Raw genomic sequence first — 22,134 nt, forward strand, 5'->3', positions numbered from 1 at the left:
TTGCAAAGAACAAGCACTTGTGATTTGACGAAAAAAATAAAAGTACTGTAAAACTAATCCTTTTATTTTATAAATATGGCTATGTACATGTATCCTGCATTGAATTACAAATGTGTACACCATCTGCAGTGCTCAGATGTAAAGTATACTACGGCTTTAATAGTAGACTTCACATACAGACAACTGTTCATCAGCATTACCTGTCGGATGTTCTCTTTGGTAGGTACCTATTTCTTCACAAATTTTTTGGCATGATGAAAATATGAAGTAATTGTAAACCTTAGGAGTAAAATAATTGACTATTGCAGCTGTAAAACATGAGCTCACCCAATAAATGTAATGTTAACAATAATGTCTTATCATATTTTGTAGTAATAAATTATATAAAACAGTGGTACATTATGACAAATTACACATTCAGATTGTAACACTTGAAAATGTTATGACCATTATCTTTAATTATCAAAAGAAGGCACCAAGCCAGGGAGACCATACAGCACATATCTTTTAAACAAAATTAGTGTACATGCACTCATCTGAAAGGAAGAGATCATCACTGTTCTGGGGGAACTATGTTAAAGACTTGCTACAAACTTGACTTGCCCTTTACGCGGCCTTTACCACGATTCTTGCGTGAAGCCGATGCACGAACAGATGCATCTGTAGCGGTCGACTTATTATGTCTGTTACCATCCACCTCATCCCTCAGAGGACCACTACTACGTCTAGCACGCAAATTTGTTCCTCCAGCTAATGTAAAGGTCCTTGTGACAATACCTTGGTGACGAGATGATTGGGAATTCACGGAACTTGCACTGGCTGTGGTAGACGAGGTTGTATTCGATGTAGTAGTTGTTAAAGTACTATCTGTAATAGTACAAGTGATAGTTGTTGGGGTGGTAACGGTCGATGTCAACTGTTGCATGTTTGAATCTGTAATGTTGGTAGTTACAGATGATTGAGAAACTAGTAGTTGGCATACTTGAGAATCATCAGTAGTAATGTTCAGGTTATTAGTTGATGCTAAATGCTTATGTTCTGTGCTAGATATTACTGCAGTTATTGATGAAGTGCTAGTTACTGCTGAGGATGTTTTATTATCTGAACTTGTACTGGAACCACTGTTTGTTGGAGCGACTATATTTCTTGCTCTTTCGCTCATCTCAGAAGCTGCCACAAGCAGAGCTAATTCCCCCGTTGGTACACTGGAGGGTGTAGTGGAGGTTGAGGTGGATGAAGACTGCAAAAGGGTAATCGGAGGTGCAACTGTTGTAGAAGATACAAGAGTTGGGGTGACCAGAGAGGTTGGGAGTGTTACAGGGGTTGTATGTGTCGTGAGTGTAGAGGATGCTTGAGTTATAGGGCTGGGTGTTGTTACCAGCATCACCGTGGGGCGGCTGGTATTTAAAGTGCGAGTGGTAGAAATAGTGCGGCTGGTATGAGCCACAATGGGCCGCATCAGGCGAGGGCTGGAAGTTAGAATTACTCTACTGCGACCACTACTCGGCACACTACCTGCACCACTAACACCTCCCGCACTCACTACCACAGATCCAACACCCAGAGACAGAGGGGAACTTTCTGAAATAACTGTTCCAGAGCCAGTGGACATTCCCATGGTGTTTGTAATAACCATGGAAGGGCTTGCCATGCGAACACTAGACGACGATGTAACGTTGGTAAGGAGAAATGAGGCAGCGGACGTCTTGGGGCTGCCAGAGTAGACCCTCACCCCAGACCCACCTCCTCGAGGGCTGAGTGGACCACCTACTTGGAAGGGAGTGGGGAGAAAAGGTCAATGTTAAGTAACTTATAGAATTTTAAAAGGTCTACCAATATTTGCATTTCTGCACTGCAATAATATTTTCAATACTGCAATTCTATTAGCTATAATATCTCATAATGAATGATCCATTATTATTACTCATTGAAAGGTATGCATTGTTACTTGTCTATAACACGGACAAAATGATATTCGCTCATTAACCACATTTAACATTCATATATTGCTCTCATATGGGTACTGATACCTGCAATGCAATTGAATTTTTTTTAAGTAATATTCCTACTGTGGGATGGTGCCTCCACAGAGTAAATAGAAAGTAGTATAATAATACTGTAAGTTTTTTTTTTTTTTTTTTACAAATTGTAGTGTGTAAGGTATAGTAATGGATGGGTACATAGCATCACCACCATATTCTAGCAAACTCAACACAGCTGCACCACATTTCATAAGACCAGTGTACCAGGCTTTACTTGATTTGTCAATCATTTACTGCCTTTCCACAAAGTGCTGCCATGTCTTCCCCCAATTTTCTTACTCACCATGTCTGCCCATTATCATCTTGGCCTTCTACTCCTCTCATATTCATTCAAATGCACTCATCTCACCAGCCAATGGATATTTATTTCTTTAACATGAATACTATAGTACAATTTTTTGTTTACATAGATGGGGTACATGAGTAAATAATTTGACTCATTAACAGGTTTCTTTCTCACAGCTCATTTTAAACCTTACTAGTTTTATATGGCACATAATCTGCCAGTCAGTTTACCACCAGGTCTCCAATTACTGTTGGGTTAACAAAGGTAAAGTCTATAATTAGCACCAAATATTTTTCATATCCATACTTCACCAGCATTTTGCACCTATACATATGACAGGACACCCATACCTTCATGCAATCATCTTTGTACATCTCTTCCAAATCTTGTTCTGTATACCAGGATTTTTTCATTGTACCAGCCACTTTCCATTCCTAACTTCTTGTACAAATTCCTTTTTTGTCATCCACAGCTCAGGTATTTAAACTTATCCACCATTCCTTTCATACATACTGTATTTCACATACAATTTCCTTCTTTCTATCAGAACTTTAGTCCATATTAATTTGTAAGGTTTCTCATTCATTTGTAAAGCTTCTCATCTTCAAATATCAATTGTGACAAAAGCTATTTATTAATGACAATCTATTATACATTAGATTGTCATTATAATATTTTTACTTTGAACTTCCTCATGACCTCATTTATAATAAGATACATACTTGTCTAGGGGGAGCCCCTTGTGGCTTCCTGAAAAAATCATTGAATGTTTGCCGACTACTAGGTTGCATCAGCTGCAGAGTTCTGATAGGTCTGACAGGGACCACTGCCAGAACCTGGCCCTCCCTCACAGAGGTGCAGGGAGCGGTGGCATGTATTTATTTACACCACCAATGGGGAAGGCACCTAGTCAGCGAGACAAAACAGACCACTGCTGACTTAAATAGAAACTGCAACCTCAAGACATGCCAAAACAACTCTCTGAACTGTGTAAAAAATTGAAATCTTTCTAAACTAGTACATGCTCATTCACCGCACCTCCCCCACTCATTTGAGGGAAGGAAGGAGGTAGCGTGCAGTAAACAAGCTACACCACCTTCAGTTCTATGCTGTGTAGTGTATGCTTGGTCACTTCTCTGCTGTTTGGGCTCCGGTGTTTTACTGTTGCAGCCAAGTGGTGGTCTTTGCCTTTGTGGGCATTCCTGTACACTGTTCAGTGTTGTGTGAGCCTGGACATCAATTGTGCTTGGAGCTGCACGTGCACATGGTTATCTTCCCTGCCTGCTCATTTGAGCTGCCCTCGCACTGCAGAGTTCTCTTTCCTTGGTTGTTTAGGAGTCATTCCATAGGGGCTCTCCTTGCATGTGGTGGCCCTTACCCAGGGCGAGTCAGGTGTCTTGGAATTTTCCTGCCTTTACTAGGGTTAACTTGCCTTTCGGTGGTTCCGGGGTTCAGGGTCCCAGCGGCCCAGTCTCTGACCAGGCCTCCTGGTTGGTCTGGTCAACCAGGCTGTTGGACGCACCTGCTCGCAGCCTGACATATGAATCACAGACTGGTTGATCAGGTATCCTTTTGGAGGTATTTATTGAGTTCTCTCTTTAACACTGTGAGGGGTCGGCCAGTTATGCCCCTTATGTGTAGTGGAAGCATGTTGAACAGTCTCGGGCCTTTGATGTTGATAAGAGTTTTCTCTTAGAGTACTTATTGCACCTCTGCTTTTCAATGGGGATATTCTGCACATCCTGCTATGTCTTATGGTCTCATGTGATGTTATGTCTGTGTGCAAATTTGGGATTAGCCCCTTTGGGACCAGGAGGGGTCATTGGCTGGCTTGGGGTGCACTGGGTATTTGCATGCTACATTATAGTGTGCATAGGTAGGCCTTCACAGCCATACGAGCAGCTGCTGTGTTGGCTTGCTATGCAGTCTCTATACTAGTACTTCAATTCTATTGTCTGTATAGATTCGGTAACTTCCTCCAATTTAAGGTCCAGCATAGTGTCCCAGTACCTGGGTGTCCTGCTTGGTCTATTCTTTCAGGCCTTGGAAATCCTCTGCAGGTTTGGTGATCCTATCAATATCCCCACCCATCTTTCTCTTGCCCTGCGCGAGCTTCAGGGTTGCTTGTCGTCCATGTCACATGATGGCATTCAGTCCACCTGCCTCCACTGTGCTTCCTATTGAGTCAGTAGCACCTTCGGCCCGGAGTCCTGTGGGGGATTTGCTCTCCCCATATAGCTTTTCCATGAAGCCCACTTGATGGGGCTTCTCAGGCAGTGACTACTGTGTCTCTTCATTTTTCTAGGTTGCAGTAGTTTGGGTTGTGTCTGGTTAGTTGTCCCAGAGCTGCCCCAACGGTGGTTAGGACTCTAAAATTGTGGTGTTGGGTAATTTCTACCCTTGTTCTGTCTGCACCTCCTCTTCCTTCCCTTATGGTAACCATGTTGTAGGCGGTTGTGGGGTGCAGGCTCTTGTGCCGGCTGCTGCATTGCCAGCTTCCTCTTCGGGTTTTCGGTGTTCAGTTCCCTGGTGCCTTCCTCCACCCTAGATCGATATATTTGGGATGCCTCAGGTCTGGGTTGGGGTTTTGTAACCAGCACTCACCAAGCAGATCAGGGTTGTTGGTCTCCTTTGTTAGGTTTAGGGTACAGTGCAGATGTTGTGGGGAGTATGCCGTGCACTGCGGTGAGTGTATTTCACTGATACTTGGGCGGTCACACTGGGTTCTGGTGGCTCAGTTTCTTGTGCCTAGGCCCTGATGTCCTTGTGTGACATTGGGTTGTCTCTTCTTTGTCTCAATTCCTGCAGTGCTTCCTCCTCCCTGGTCAGTGCCAATTTGTTTTTTCTCCATGGGTAGTAAGCTTGAAGGAGCCACGTGTGCTTTCCCTCCAAAAAACCAGCGTAATGAAACTCCAATTTCTGCGCGAGCCCTGGTGGCTCCCTGACACCCTCCCTCCCTCTGGGTCATTAGGAAGTTGGTTACATCTGCCATAGAACTGAAGATGGTGTTGCCTCCTGACCATGATCTACCTCACTCCTTCCCGACTCATACGTCAGGCTGCGAGCAGCCGCGTCTAACAGCCTGGTTGATCAGTCCAGCAACCAGGAGGCCTGGTCGACGACCGGGCCGCGGGGATGCTAAGCCCCGGAAGCACCTCAAGGTAACCTCAAGGTTCCCCTCAAACGAGTATGGGAAACGGAGTGAATGAACTTGTACTAGTTTGGATAGATTTTAATAGTTTGTTTACATAGTTCTGAGAGTTCTTTCAGCATTTCTCATAACCAGTCTCTATTTAAGCCAGCAGTTTTGTCTTGCTGGCTTTCTGCGTGCCTTCCCTGGTGGTGGCATGAATTAATGCTTGCACCATTCCCTGCACTTCTGAGTGGGACAGGTTCTGGCACATGGCTCCCCAGTAAGTGTATAAGAACTCTGTAGCTGATACAACCTAGCAGTTGGCACGCTATCAGTGATAGTAGCTGCAGGAAGCCATCGGGGCACACCCAGAAATTGGCATTTCATCGCATTCGACGCTGGATTTTTAACTCTGCTTTACAATAATTAGATTAAAAGATTGAGCCCAGTCTATTCAATTATTGACTGTTGTTGTTTCTGCTCATACAAGTACTATACCACTAAGAGGGAAGTACTGTATTCTTAAAACTACAGATGTATCAAGCTCAGTGTTATCCAGTAATTGTTTGCATTCATTGCTAACTTTTTTCCTCATGCAGGGATTCTATTTTCTGATTTTGTTCTATCGTATGTTTAGTTCCATATTCACTAAGCATGTGCACAATTTACATAGCTAATGTATAACTTTGTCACGTGACCTCTCTGTTAAAAGGAGCTTTTCCTGGCAAGTAATTTATGGGTAATCTAACTTTTTGAAAATACATGATAAATATAAATATAGCCCCTCACCTTTAACAGCAGCAATGTGAGTTTCAGTAGCAGCATCATTGGTTGAAAGCAATATAGGAGTAGTGAGAGGTGTGGCCACCTTGTTCATCACAGGCTTACCCAGGCGTGCTCCTTGTGCCTCAACCCCACCCACTTTGGTGGCTGTTAAGGTATGCATCAAAGGCTGCGATTTTGTAGCTGGACGACCTTTTTTATTCCAGCCCACTGGTGTCACAATAGTACTGCCCATAATCTAGAGTGAAAAATCAATTTTGTTATTTTTATGCTTATTATTCTATTCCTGTGTAATCTACAATGCTCTTGTATTTTAACTTTTTTTTTTTTTTTTTGGCACACGTCATCAAGTCTAATTTAGTACAGAAATGAATGAGGTAGTGAGCTGGCTGGAGCCTTGGTTTGCAGGTTCTGCCATCTAGTAGTGGGGTAGAGTAACCAGTGACTGGAAGTCCAACCACTTGGAGTGGTCGGTACAGCGACTGCCTCGCTTCATGCAGGTCAGTGTTCGAGCCCCCGATGCTCCAGGGAGTTGGGCATTATTCCTACCCTCCCGCCTATCCTAGATACTTTGTCCTCAAATTCATTCCAAGTGCTACATAGTCACACTGGCTTAGCACTTTCTCTTAATATTTTACTTTTTTTTTAGGGATTGGAACTAACAAATGTGTACATAGTTGTCAGGATTGTAAATGTTGCAATTGTCTTGGGTCATTATTATTATTTTTTTTTTAATCTTAGCTTGAGTTGATGTAGTACAGTACAGGACCTGTACAGTGTTTTCACTCACTGAACTATATGGCACACATGGCCATGGCCAGGGAGGTTGTCCAAGCCATCAGTCCCCAGGCAGCTCCTGAGTCCCAGGACAGACAACAAGATGGGGGAGGCCGTACATCTACTATAATGCATATAAAAGTCTCAGACTTACCAGGAGAGTTGTATAGTGAAATATCTAGAAATAACCTTTAAGTATACTAGGTAAGTACAAATGCATCATAATCCATATTTCTTCAAGTCTGCATTAATCAAAACTATCACCAAAAAATCTATTTATTATATATTTTATCATTTTGACTATGGCATAAAATAAAGCAATTATTGGCAAACAAATAACTATTTGACAATTATTGGTGGGTGGAAACATTACATAATGGCCGGGGCTTACATAAACTATCAGTCTTTATATCAATATTCAAGGACAAAAATATTATAAATGTTTCCTTTTAACCATAGCATCTGATAGAGCAATCAGCTGCAATAACATTTCTATAAAAATTACATATAACAAGTCTTGTTGAATCCAAACACGGGAAATAATCCAATCTTCTCGACACACTGGTGAGGGCGGAGGGTTGCGAGAGGGAGGAAAGCCACCACCACCACCTCCCCACTCCACCACCACAACACACTCAGCTCGTCACTAATGCCAGTCAGCTGATGGTGAAGCTACACCGTGTGTCATCAAATTTCACTCAAATGGAAATGTTCTTTTAATATTTATTACAATCTTCAGCATTATGATTGCTCCAATATGACATCTTGCTAATAAAAAAGGCAAATTGCAGTAGAGATAATTGACAATAACATCTCTCAATTGAATTATTGCTTGGAAGCATTTTATTGCAATGTGCAGCATTATGATTGCTGTAATGACATATCTTGTAAATAAAAAAAAAACTGCAAATTACAGGACTGATAAATCAATAATTGACAGTAAAATCTCTCAATTGACTCGTATCTTAAACATTTAACTCAAAACTACAGCACACACAAAAATAGATATTAATGACTGACACTAACATTGTACAATAGTTTTTTGGTATCAAAATTGTACATATGATCAATATTGAAACCAAGCAAGCGAAATTTAGACTTTTCTCACCACGCTTGTGAGGGAAGGAGGAAGGTAGGGCTCCTCCATCCATCACCACCATGCACGGCATGGAGGACCAGGATATAAAATCTACACAGTAAAATACCATACTGGAGTGAACGATATGGAAGAAAATGCAGAAGAGCAGGAGTGCCATAGGCACAATCAGAGAACACTGTGTAAACATCAGAGGTCCACGGTTGTTCAATATCCTCCCAGCGAGCATAAGAAATATTGTCGGAACAACCATGGAAAAAAAAGAGAGAGAGAGATATGGGGGGGGGGGTTCTAGGTAGGAATCTATCACCTAGGGACCACATAAAGAACATCATACGAGGAGCCTATGCTACACTTTTCAATTTCAGGTTTGCTTTTAAATACAGTATTGTACACAGATGATGAAATACTAAAGAAATTGTTCACAACTTTTGTTAGAGCAATGTTGTAATATTCAGCAGTTGTATGTTGCCCATATCTTAGTAAGCACATCAACAAGCTGGAAAAAATGTAGACATGCAAGAAAATGGCTCCGGAATTGAAGAGCAAGAGCTACATGGAGAGGTTAGAGGCATTAAATATGCCACAAGCAGAAGATAGAAGAGAAAGAGGCGATATGATCACTACATACAAAACTAACAGGAATCGATAAAACCGATAGAGAAGAATTCCCGAGATCTGGAACTTCAAAAACAAGAGGTTATATATTTAAACTAAACAAAGCTGACAAAGAAATACAAGAAAATTCTTTCACAAACAGTGGTAGATGACTGGAACTAATTAGGCTAAGTGGTGGTGGAGGCCAAAACCGTCAGTAGTTTCGAAGCGTTATGTGACAAGATTACTGGGAAGACAGGACACCACCAGTATAGCTCTCATCTTGTAAATGCTTAGGTAATTACAATACTATCAACATGACTACAATCACTTCATTCCTGCCAAACACACGACAAGACTATGAGGTTGCTACAACGTGCAAACAAGTTGTAACAACTTTCTAACGTGTCATACAAACTTTATAACAGGATGTAGCAACTTTGTACCAAGTTGTAACATAGCAACAATAGGGACTGTTAAGTTGTGTGTTTGCAGGGTTACTGTCACTACCACCACCACTATTATCACTATCTTCACCACCACTTTATTACTATCAACACTGTGACCACCACTTCATTACTATCAACACTGTGACCACCACTTCATTACTATCAACACTGTGACCACCACTTCATTACTATCAACACTGTGACCACCACTTCATTACTATCAACACTGCCACCACCACTTCATTACTATCAACACTGCCACCACCACTTTATTACTATCAACACCACTACCACATTGGTGGAAGTTGGAAACACAAATGAGTTGGAGAAATATAAGGTAATACTCTGTATGGGTGATCAAGAGGAATGCACTGAAAAGATAAATAAATAGAGCCAATCCTATGCAAAAAGCCTGAAGATTTCCTAGTAAGCAACTATAAACCTTGAGCCTACAGCTTTGCTCAGAACAAAAAGAATAGTTGTTACCTTCCTGGCCTGAAGATCTGCAGTGTTAGTTGAAGTAGTGGTGACAACAGTTGCCAGTGTGCCCGCTGAAGGTAAAGTGGCCGGAGAGAACATAGGCGGAGATTCTTTTAATAGCTTTCCTGACAGGTTACCCAGCACAAGTCCAGTTGTTATTCTGCTGCTGCCACTAGCTGTGTCCTGGGGAGCAGTAAACATACAGTGAAACTATCTATCTAAATTACAGTACAAATATGCACCGAGTGTAGGCAAGAACTGACCGACTGTAGAGGAAATACTGCAGGAGCATGAAGATCATTGGTAAAATGCCTGGAAGGCTTTACACAGATAAAAGGTAATTACCATTACACAGGTAATGTTATCTGTGTAACGTTACCACCTTGAAACAGTAAGTAATTATCAAAAGAAGGCACCAAGTCAGGGAGACTATGTAGCCACCTGGAAAAAACCCAGCATTGAATATAATGAAACGCCATTTGTTTCATTACTCTGGGTGAATCCCGGAGGCACCCCAGAGCTATCCAGGCTGATATGGATATATTACACTTTGGTATCAGTCAATGTGAATGGAGTTCTAGACGTACTGGGGACCACGAGCCAGAAACTGGCCCCCTCAGAGAGGCACAAGGAGCAATGGCCTTTAGAAATGCACATGTGGTTATGGAGCACTATGTCAGCCAACGAGCGGGTCAGGCATCCAGAAAGGTTAGCGTCCCAAAACAAACCCCCTACTCTAGTTAAAACTATTATTGAAAGTCAAATGTGTGGACAGAATTTTCCAAATGGAAACAAGCAAATGACCATGACGTCACCAGACGCTGGGCCGCCATCTGCACAGCTTCCCTCTCCCCGAGAGCGGGAAGGGGGGAGCCCCAGACCCCTCACGCCGGCCACAACACCTTAGTTCTGAGATGGATGTCAAAACACACAAAAAACTGCTGACCAAAGGGATACCAGGGAGGGCACAAAAGGGCGAAGACAACCTAAGAGCCAGAGCCCAAGTGGATTCCATGGAGGAAGCAAGCACAACCTGCCGACGCGCGAGACATGCAGCAAAAAACAGCGACAGCGCAACCCGCAGGATCGGCGCAAACATCATGCGCAGATGACGCACGAGCAGCCGAGACCAAGGTACCAGACCCAGGAACGGCCCCAAGCGCCTCTACATCCTCCGCAAGCCAATCTGAAGACAGCTCCAGGGGAAAAAGAAACGAAAGACCGAAGCCAGCAAGCCACGAGCGCACAAGTTCTCAGCAACAAGCACAGCTGACAGGGAAGGAACCTGCACGTGAAGGTGAATCGTGCCCACATCCCACAGAAGGGCAGGGGCGAACAAGCACTCATTAAAGTGCTCAAAGTCATCCCCCAGGTAAACCTGGACCACAGTCAACGCCTTGCGTCACTCAAGTGTGCAGGTATGACAGAAAGCGCTCTAAGCATTCAATGACAACAATGGGTAGTCTGCTAGCCAGGACGACTCCGGAACTTCGTAACGAACCCAGCATGGAGATGATGACCCAAACCTGAAGGAAGACGAATCCATTATAGAGGCATATTCCAGGTCATGCAGGTGGTAAGCCGCAATGACCGCCAGCACCTCAGTAGGCGAGACACGGGAAGCCGAAAACCTCCGGAAAGACGGAACCGAACCCTAATCCAACCCGTATGCAGAGGGGGAAAAAGGAAAACCCCACTCCTTGTAACAGTAGGCCCTGCTCTGAGGGTCGGAAAACCCAGGCGGGGTCCAACGGGGACCAAGGCCCCCAAGTCAGCTCCTCCCCAACCCCGGGAACCTCCACATCAGGCCCCCTGGGGCGAGTCATCCTCCAAAGCCCCGGCCTCACAAGAAAAAGCTAGGGCGGCCGACAAAGTGGGAAGAGAAGGGGCCCACTGGTCAGTCCCTGGTGCTACGGCTGGAGGAACAGACTCGAATACTGGAGTGAACGATATGGAAGAAAATGCAGAACCAGTGAAGAGCAGGGGTGCCATAAGCACAATCAGAGAACACTATAAACATCAGAGGTCCACGGTTGTTCAACATCCTCCCAGAGAATATAAGAAATATTGCCGGAACAACTGTGGACAAACACCCAAGAAGGGGCAACCCCCAAAACCGCCAGAGTCTCAGAAACCTCTAAGCTCTGCCCCGACCCCATAAGCCCTCAGACGCAGGGAAAGAACGAGGGGGTGCTGACTGAATCAAGGCCGAAACAACCAACACCCCAAAGTCCGGGTCCCTATAAGCAAAGCGGGGCAGCCTCAAATCCGGGGAAGCAACCAACCTAGTATGTTGCAGCAACCAAAACCTAGCATGCAATACCCTAGTAACCTGCACCCGAATATCATCATCATCTGATTGGGTGAATTGTGCCACAAACAACAGTGTTCACAGTACTCGGGGTCGAAGGTGTCACCAATCCAACAGGCAGCATGACGGAGGCAAAAAACATGAGTGTTTCCCTGAGACAAGGAAACAGAGCAACCCTGAAACTCGCACAAAGTGAGAGGGGACCCAGGGGTTGCATCCATTGGACCCCGTGCACCCCCGCGGGGTTTCCTAGGGCCTTAGACTGGTATCGCAAAGGGTAAGCCCAGGCAGGGTACTGCTAACCGGCATCCAAAGCTGCCAAACAACCTGCTAAAGCTGAACCCCTGGGACGTGTCCACTCACAGGGGGCCAAGCAGGAGGTACCACTGAAAACAGAAGGTCAAACCCTAATATAATAGGAGGTAAGGGACACAACGGCAAACTCCCACCAAACAAAAATAAAAATAAAAATAAAAACCACGCAAGAGGAAAACATACTCAGGAGGAACAGAGCCGGCCACTGTTATAGGTGAAAACTAGCAGCGCAGAACCTTGTGCCCCTACCAGTGCAAAACTACCATTTATCCCAAGGTAAACAAGGGCGGAAAGCCTCCAACACACTTGGGGTGGTCAATCGTCGAGCTGCAAAAAGTCAACAGAGGTAGACCCCAAGGTGACTTGTGGAAGAGAACCCATAACTCCGAGGATGGTACTTACAGGGCACTTAGGGAAGGAAACCCTAAGCACATGCAGCTCGAGTACCTGTGAATATCACTCCCAGCTCGCATGCCACTGTAAAAGCAGTACTGGACCCAAGGCACAGCACAACACAGAGAATCTGGAACCACACAACTATGCCACATCACATCAGCCGAGGAACTGCAGGGTGATTCGCCGTTGCAGGGGTCTGAGGCTCCCCCTCCCGGGGAGGGGGGGAGCAGCGCAGACATGCGGCACAGCTTGTGTGACGTCATGCTTGTTTGCCCATTTTCATTTGGAGAGTTCTGTCTACTCGTTTGTCTATTTTAGTCATTTTAACCAGGATAGAGGTTTGTTTTGAGATGCTTACCTTTCTGGGTGTCTGTCCCAGTCGATGGCAGATATAGAAGGCTCCAAATGTGCATTTCTATAGACCATTGCTCCTCGTGCCTCTAAGGGGACCAGGTTCTGGTTCGTGGTCCATGGTAGGCCTAGAATTCCATTCACACTGACTGATGCCAAAGTCTAATGACACACACAACAGCCTGGATAGCTCCAGGGAGCCGAAGGGACTCCCACCAGAAACATGCTGGAGGGATGAAAGAGAGACTTCAGACATGGATGAAAAATTTTCTAACTAACAGACAGATGAGGGCAGTAATCAGAGAAAATACAGTATATCTGACTGGAGGAGTGTTACTAGCGGAGTACCACAGGGCTCAGTTCTCGCACAAGTTCATCGTCTACATAAACGATCTACCAGAAGGAATACAGAATAATGTCTTTCAAATTGATCTAAATAAAATAAGTGCTTGGAGCATTGTGGCAAATGGAATTCAATGTCAATAAATGCCATGTTATGGAATGTGAAATTGGAGAAAATAGGCCACACACAACTTACAAATTATGTGGAAAGGAATTACAGAACTAATAAAGAACGAGACCTAGGGGGTTATTTTGGATAGTAAGCTGTTGCCAGAGGAACACACAAAAAACATTGTGAGAGGAGCCTATGTGTTGCTTTTCAACTTCAGACTTGCTTTTAATTATATTGATGGTGAAATACTAAAGAAAATGTTCGTGACTTTTGTGAAGCCAAAATTGTAATATGCAGCAGTTGTATGGTGCCCAAATCTCAAGCACCTAAATAAACTGGAAAAGGCACAACGGCATGCTAAAAAATGGCTTCCAGAACTGAAAAATAAGAGTTACGAGGAGAGACTAGAGTCATTAAACATGCCACTAAAGTCGGAAACAAATGGGCAGTTTCTTTCACCCTGATGCACCTGTTCACCTAGCAGTAAATAGGTACCTGGGAGTAAGACAGCTGCTATGGGCTGCGTCCTGGGGGTGTGTAACGAAAAGAAGGCCTGGTCGAGGATTTGGTCGCGGCAACGCTAAGCCTCGAAATCATCGAGATAACCTCAAGAAGAATGACCAAAGCTGGAATATGCAGCGGTTGTATGGTGCCCATATCTTAGGAAGCACATCAACAAATTGGGAAGGGTGCAAAGACATGCCACTAAGTGGCTCCCAGAACTGAAGGACAAGAGCTACGAGGAGAGGTTAGAGGCATTAAATATGCCAAAACTAGTAGTAGATAGAAGAAAAATAGGCAATATGATCACTACGTACAAAATAGTAACTGGAATCGATAAAACTGATAGGGGAAGAACTCCCTATTCCTAGAACTTCAAGAACAAGAGGTCATAGATTTACACTAACAAAACAAAGATGCCAAAAATATATGAGAAAACTCACTTTCACAGAGTGGTAGACGGTTGGAACAAGTTAGGCGAGGTGGTGGTGGAGGCCAAGACCGTCAGTACTGTAATTTCAAAACGTTACACGACAAAGAGTGGTGGGAAGACGGGACACCACGAGCGTACCTCACATCCTGTAACTACACTTAGGTAATTACTGTATAGCATGAGCCACCTATGGGGCTCTGGCCTGATAACATGGAAACCCCCTTTCCTTTCCTTCTTTTCTGTTCTTCTAGTCTTGTACATTTAATAATCGATTGCATGGAAGAATTATGGGGTACTGTATTCAGACAGTTTATGGACAATGTACAGCTCTGTAATTCATTAAATATTTTTTGTTTATTGATACAAGTTTTGTGATGACTGGTATCAACTACCAACCCTAACACTGACGACTGAGGCTTTTCATTATCTTTTACTTTATTAAATAAAATATTTATGCTGTATGAGAAGCTTTGTAATGGCAGTACAGTATTTGGATGATGATCAAATCTGTCAATGCCATTAGTTGTTACTTTAATCACCTTTACAGAATTAGAAAAATGTGGAAAATTCTTTCCAATGGAAGCAGTTCTGGGTGCTAAATACTTCAATTTAAAATGCACACCTGCTACTGTTTTAATTGAAATTGTCTCTTGATCCTGGTATGTTGTTTGTTCACATGATTTTCCTAACTTGTATTGTCAGGTTGTCTTTTGCAACAATACAACCAAATTAAGACTTTTCACTGGCAAAGATCTGCGAGCTAAGAAACTCAATAACACCAAACTCAGGATTCTCATAAAATTCTTTCACCGACTTTCTTAGTGAGAGATGACGAGAGTTAGTACCGATTATGTCACTTTCACGACTTGCTGCTTTCAGATATATCTTGATCCAGTCTTCCCTTTCAGTACATTTCCTTCCCGGCACATTTCTTACCTGATCATTTTTGTTTGTCAGGTCAGTGACGAGCACACTCTTCAATGTTTTTTGGGATGATGCATTTTTTAGCTTTCAAAAACATTTTCTGAAAACTATTGCTGATGTTTGGGGAAGAGTCTTTGTACAACATTTTTGTTGTTGTTTTGAGACATTCTTATTGAAGTTTATGTTATTAGACTTTCCCTTTGAAAAACTTGAGCTAAGCATTTTAATATTCCCTTTTAAATTCTTCCAATGGTATTCAGGATTAAATTTCAAACAGGCCTTATAAAATGGTTTAGTGACATCTGTTCCAAGTGTTGAATTTAACGCTACATTTCCCAGTTCTTCTTTTTCCATACCATCTTTATTAGTTCCAGAAAGTGTATCAAGTCCTTCTTGCCTAAATGATGGAGACTGACACTTTCCAAAGGATCAGAGTCATGTCTATGACCTGAATATCATATGCAGTGGCATTTTGGATCAACTCCTGAGGAGTAATTGGCAACCGCTGGAATCTGCTACCCGAGTTCATGAAATCTGCCGGCGAGATGTTTACCTTTGTTACTCTTGGGTCAACACCTGTCACTGGCTCTAGGGTTACCATCTTGGGTGATCAAAAATTTATATTTGTAGTCTTACCAGAGCAGCTAGCAGAAAGGGAAGAGGAGCAGAAAAGACAGTCAGATGTATTATTATTTAGTGTACAAGCAGAAGAAAGGGCAGGAACCTCCAACTGATGAAGCAGTCTCACCTAAATTTTTAAAGGCCTCACCTATATCATTTACTAAGGAATGGAAAGCTTTTGGACCAGTTTCCAATCAAATCAGCCCATTGAAAGTCAAAGCTGTCATCATTAAGAAAATCCACATTTCTATGTATTAAACTAGAAGCACCAACACTAAATTATGAATGTTAATACCCTACTCCCACTTGTATATTAGAAGAGACTTCCAAGTGGTTATTTTGGGGAGTGTAAGAAGCACATGGGGACACCTCCACATGCACCTGGCACAAACAACCACAACCTCTTACACAAGCCAAACACAGACTAGTTGGCTCACTTACACAAAGTCTCTGACGCAGAATTGGACTTCCGTTGGAGCTCGACACAAGGGTAGGAGAGGAAGTAGTGATGCCAATGGACTCGGAAGTTGAGGCTTCTGATTGATGAGGGTAGGAAAATATATCATTAGACATGCCATCACTGCCTGATGCAGCCCTATTTCCTTCATTATGGCAGTTTGTCGAAGGATTCCAAATAACATCAACCTCCACACCTGACCTTTGCTGATCAATGGCTTCATAACTCATCGCAGGTGTATTATCAGTGCTGTGGTGCTCAAGCCTCTGGCTTCACATCCAACCATCTATGTAATCAATGTAATGACCTTTCAAGGCAGATAATACTCTAATGTTATTAAACTTTCTACTGCCCCTTTCATTACCCCTTAAAACACCTATCATTCATATAACAACTAGGTTCATCCTTGATTAATGAAGATCCTCCCAATAGCCAATATGATCTGTCTGTCATGATCAGTCACAACAACTTGATCATCCTGATTATTATTTTGCTCGTATAGTTCTGAAAAACCATTGTTCACAATATTATTCTTACCAATACTCTACTTTCAAAATGTCAACTACAGCCTGAATACTGTTAATTAAACTTTTAATTAGCTACTTATCTTTTGAGAGCAATGATAACTTGTTCAAACCAGTCATACTCTTATGTAATTCACAGTATTCAAGAGTATCTGAAAAACTCCCTCTCATATTAACAAGTTAACTAATTTAATAACTGCTGCATCTGACTTTGGCTGAGCCTATATGAAGGGCAGAGTTACTCTGTATTGTGGTGGGCTTAGGTTTGAATTTAAACAAATTATTACAGTTCAATTTGGATTTTCTGCAATGAGTTCTTGGTGCTCGTCTAGGGTAAGGCACCTTAAAATGATCAATCAACCCACCACCAGAGTGTGAAGACGATATTGTTGAAGTCATCTCTTGAGAAAGACTTGCAAGACCTGCAGAAGTAGTGTGAAAGGTGGTTGTGGTAAATGTGGTGTCCTTTGCAGCTGCAGTAGTTGTCAAGTGGAGGCCGTCAGAGGACGAGGACTGCCGTACTCCCGGCAGATTCAGGATCCTCTGGTATTTCTGACGTGAGAGCGGAGCCAGAGATCCGAGCGGAATGGTGGTCACAGACGACGATATGGGTGATGGGATGGAGCACAGTACAGGGGAGGTGGAGGGAGACAGTTGGTCCTGTGTGGTGCCTTCTACTGTTGCCTGCTGGCATGGGAAAAAGAAAAAGCATGCAGGAAGAAAAGGATGCTAACAATAAGAGAAGCAAATGCAAGCAAGTTGTGCACCCTCAACCACTCCAGTGCAACATGCACATTGCCACACAATTATTAATACTCCTAGTAATTTTCATCTTTCACAGTGCACCAGTGCCTACATTCCTACATGCTACTAAATAATTACCGCCTCACAACTGTGGGTTCCTTACCCAACACTACTGCAACTACAACAAGCAGTTAGCTTAATGAGATAAACCTATTTTGACAAAGTCATCTACTGAGCACATTTACCAGCATATTCTATCCATGTAAAGTATGTGCCCGAGGCTTGCCAAACAATAATAATTATTTTAACAAATTCACAAGGGCCGTGACGAGGATTCGAACCTCTGTCCGGGATGATCCTAGATGCGCCTTCGTCGACTGTGCCACGACATGGTTTAAGAATTGCAACCTGGAGTGCTACTGCCCTCACAAGGCTCCCACAGCTTTTCCGAAGCACAGTCCGGGGCTTTACACAATTTCCCCGTGCACTCGGGTTCTGTCAACCAAATGTTCTACCTCTTCTCCCTTACTTCAGTACAGATTTGTTCATTTGATGCATCACGCTATTGTGATTTCTGTGTGTAATAATTGTTTTCTTTTAGTATTAAGGAAAATCCTCCTTAATATTTAAGTGAGTACTTAAGACTGGTTACATGTGTATATTCAGTATTTATATATTTGAAGATGTTTTACCCAGAGGTCACTAGAAAACGTGCTGTAAATTAACCATGGACACTGTCATTTTATTAGTATTTATTCACCAAATTCATCTCCACTGTTTACTTCTAAATACTTGTCACTACAACTTTACTCAAGTTTAAACTATTATTTGCACTTTCTGGCATTAAATGCAAAAACAGCTGCAGAACTTGGTTAACACTGTCTATACAGTTTGGTAAACAATGCACATATCAAATTAAGTAACATTTTAACATTTTCAACGTTGCAAAGAATTGCAACTATAGTTTAAAAATATATAACCAAGTGTTTTATTTATATATATATATATATATATATATATATATATATATATATATATATATATATATATATATATATATATATATATATATATATTATATATATATTATATATATATATATATATATATAAGTATGTATGTATGTATGTATGTATGTATGTATGTATGTATGTATGTATGTATGTATGTATGTATGTATGTATGTATGTATGTATGTCCTCAACCTAAGGCTATTTATTAATTGTACTTTGTTAAAAACAACAAATAGCAGAACACCTCAACTGCTCCACTATCCCAACAATGACGAGGAAGGCTATGTAGGGAAATACAAATGATCGAGCTTAAGCGGAAAGAATCATACAAGATCAAAGAGAGGCAAAGAGAGCAAAAGACCATAAGTGAAATAGAGAAGAACCCAAAATACTTTTTCTCCTATGCAAAACCTAGAACAAAAATGGCATCCAGCATTGGGCCCTTGCATAAGGGTGATGGAACTTTCACAGATGACAACAAAGAAATGAGTGAAATGCTGAGGTTTCAGTAGTATTCTGTTTTCAGTGAACCCCTGAACACATTGAAGATCAAGGAACCAAATGAATTCTTTAAGAATGTGACACCAGCAGCGAACCATATATCAGATGTCACCCTAACCCCAATGGGCTTTTGAAGTAGCCAGATTGAGGCAGCCTTTGAAGTGGAGATGCTACTTGTTTACTACATGTGTAGCATATGAGTGCATTTAACATTTTTCTGGCCCATTTTATTTGTGTAACTTTAACCTATGTCGTCTTCACCTATTTTCTCAGAGAGAAGACTGACCGTGTCCACCTTGTCAGTTTTCCACTGTAGTCCACTGGTCCTTCTCTCCTCTAAGGAAGTGTTAGATTCAGTTCCTTTAACCTGCCTTCATACCCTAGACTAAATTTAAGCAATAGTTTTTCTCTGTAAGAGCTCCTTGGTGGCATTCTGAAGCTGTATCATTGATATTGCTCCTTGTCTACTGGGTCACATCAATCACAGGAGTTCTGTTCAACCAACCGAGACCTGAGCCATAACCTGGTTCCCTCCTCACAGAGGCGGAGAGGGCAAATGACAAACTGCCACACCACCAGGAAACCATTCAGAAAATTAGCACAATGCAGTAAGAAAACCTCTGGAAATAAGGCAATTCTGAGGCACTGAATGGGACCCAGAAACAAGACTGAGGGGAAGAAGCAATGATCATACCTATACATAGAAGAGGGATAAGTAAAATTCTACCTGTGAAACAAAATACCTGCCATAGAGGGGCCCAAAGTCCACAAATTGTTGAAGGGCATCCAAGGGCTCTCGTTCGGCTTCCCTCAGCCCTTGAAGCCTGCCATGAAGGTCCCAGAACCAAAGTCCTTGCCTAACACCTATGGCAGAAAGGCATCTTCCCAAGGTGGTGGTTTGGAGGGGGGGGGGAAGGTTGTGAAGGTTAATGCCCTAAAACCTTAGTGGGTCTAGAAGACTCAACTGCCTCCACTGTCTTAAGAGGATGGGGGGGCCACCCTCAAAGAAGGCCGAGCTATGCCCTGAGCTAAACGCTGACAACTCTGAAACCTTCAGATTCTTTGAAGCCAGACCCAGGAGGGAGAGGGCTGGGGAGACCAAAAGCAAGGTGAGCCACATCCACAGAAAAAGGAAGAGAAGGTGCAGACTTAGTCCAGGTGGAGCTCACCAACATCTCCAATTCTGGGTCCCTCAACACTATAGGGGCCAACTCCAGGGCATCCAGATGATCAATATGTCAAGAACGCTTAACCTGTGCAAACCTGGCTTGCAAAGTGGCAGCTCTCTAAAAAGCTTCCAAACTTGAAGCTGAAACAGTAAGGTAAGAGACTCAGTGAGAACAAACGTCACAGGACTCGGTCATAGGTGTCATCAATCCAGCAGACAGTATGGAATAGGCAGAAAGAGTGATCATTGTCAAGTAGCAAAGACAATGAACACACCCCCCCCCCCAAAGCTTGCACTCGTTAAAGGTGGGCTCGATGGGCTGATCCATAACAGGCCATGCCAGAGACCCACGAGGGGATTACCAGAGCATGAACGCAACTAAGCAAGCAGAAACCCTAGACACTGGGGCTGCTCGCTGGAAGAACAGTCATCAAATGCATCCAAAATAAGCAGGCTATGAATGTCAATTGCAGTGCACCATGTAAATAAGCATGTTAACCCCAGTGCACCTCCAGCACAACTAAAGAGTTTCCCCAGTCTAGGGCCTAAACAGAGGACTCAAAGACTTGCTATTAGCCAAAGCAAGGCTCTCCACCCTGGTGGCTTAGCCTTTTTCTGGGACAAAATCCTGAACACACCCGAGAAGATAACTCTGTGCTAGCGGGCACCCAGGGAAGAAAGCCCCGAGTACATGCAGCCCGAAGCACAACACAAACCAAGCCCACTCAACAAGCCAGAATTTAAGCATGTATGTGAAGCTAACACTAAAATAAAGGAAGTCAACAACAGACAAATGCCCCCTGCAGGATGAACAAAGTCCAAGGATGGACAGCACTTAGTCTGAAGCTAAGGAATTTGCCCACCGTTGGTGGACCGGAGCACTATTAGTGCTGTAGTTTCCACCATAACAATAGTAACAGAGTCGGCTGGTCATGGAAGCCAGCTGCAGGATGGGGCTAGGCCGTCTGGTGGTGTTCAACAGTATTAATCACTTTCTAGCTAGTTTGAGTGAATCCTTTGTTCCGTGTGAATTGTTTGCAATGTCGTTTGGCTGTTTCAAGACTTCGTTTATGTGAACTCTCCTGTTGTCTATAAGGCTTTGCTGAATTTCTGGAGGCCTTTTTCTTGTGGGTGGCAAATTGTCACTTGCACCCTGTGCTTCTGTGTGTGTGTACTCACCTAGTTGTACTCGCCTAGTTGTGCTTGCGGGGGTTGAGCTCTGGCTCTTTGGTCCCGCCTCTCAACTGTCAATCAACAGGTGTACAGGTTCTTGAGCCTATTGGGCTCTATCATATCTACACTTAAAACTGTGTATGGAGTCAGCCTCCACCACATCACTTCCTAATGTATTCCATTTGTCAACCACTCTGACACTAAAAAAGTTCTTTCTAATATCTCTGTGGCTCATTTGGGCACTCAGTTTCCACCGGTGTCCCCTAGTGGGTGTGCCCCTTGTGTTAAACAGCCTGTCTTTATCAACCCTGTCGATTCCCTTGAGGATCTTGAATGTGGTGATCATGTCCCCCCTAACTCTTCTGTCTTCCAACGAAGTGAGGTTTAATTCCCGTAGTCTGTGTGTGTGTGTGTGTGTGTGTGTGTGTGTGTGTGTGTGTGTGTGTGTGTGTGTGTGTGTGTGGGGGGGGGGGGGGGGGGTGCCCAGGTTCTAACTCTGGTCCCAGTAGGTCAAGCAGATCATCCATGACCGACGTAACCTTTTGGTATGGAGCAATCTCAGGAAGATAGGTTTAGGAAGTCATCTCTGGCACGTCCCCAGAAAA

At 43.1% G+C, this 22,134-nt stretch overlaps 1 protein-coding gene across 5 annotated transcripts in view; it reads right to left on the reverse strand.

The window, feature by feature from the left end:
* Nucleotides 1-48: 48 nt before the first annotated feature.
* Nucleotides 49-22,134, reverse strand: part of Rcd1 (Reduction in Cnn dots 1) — a 75,174-nt gene continuing 53,088 nt past the window's right edge. The window contains exons 16-20 of one of the 5 annotated variants that reach the window (XM_045736952.2): nucleotides 17,296-17,617; nucleotides 16,391-16,485; nucleotides 9,650-9,826; nucleotides 6,251-6,482; nucleotides 49-1,767 (exon numbers count right to left, since the gene is read on the reverse strand). In XM_045736952.2, coding sequence (XP_045592908.1) covers nucleotides 587-1,767; nucleotides 6,251-6,482; nucleotides 9,650-9,826; nucleotides 16,391-16,485; nucleotides 17,296-17,617 — 2,007 coding nt within the window. In that variant the 3' untranslated portion in view covers nucleotides 49-586. Of the gene's footprint in view, nucleotides 1,771-6,250; nucleotides 6,483-9,649; nucleotides 9,827-16,390; nucleotides 16,486-17,295; nucleotides 17,618-22,134 lie in introns of all 5 variants that reach the window. The other 4 variants (XM_069326295.1, XM_045736951.2, XM_045736953.2 and 1 more) reach the window with 4 other exon arrangements.

The sequence above is a fragment of the Procambarus clarkii genome, chromosome 18 (genome assembly GCF_040958095.1).
Source record: "Procambarus clarkii isolate CNS0578487 chromosome 18, FALCON_Pclarkii_2.0, whole genome shotgun sequence".
Taxonomy (NCBI): Eukaryota; Metazoa; Arthropoda; class Malacostraca; order Decapoda; family Cambaridae; genus Procambarus; species Procambarus clarkii.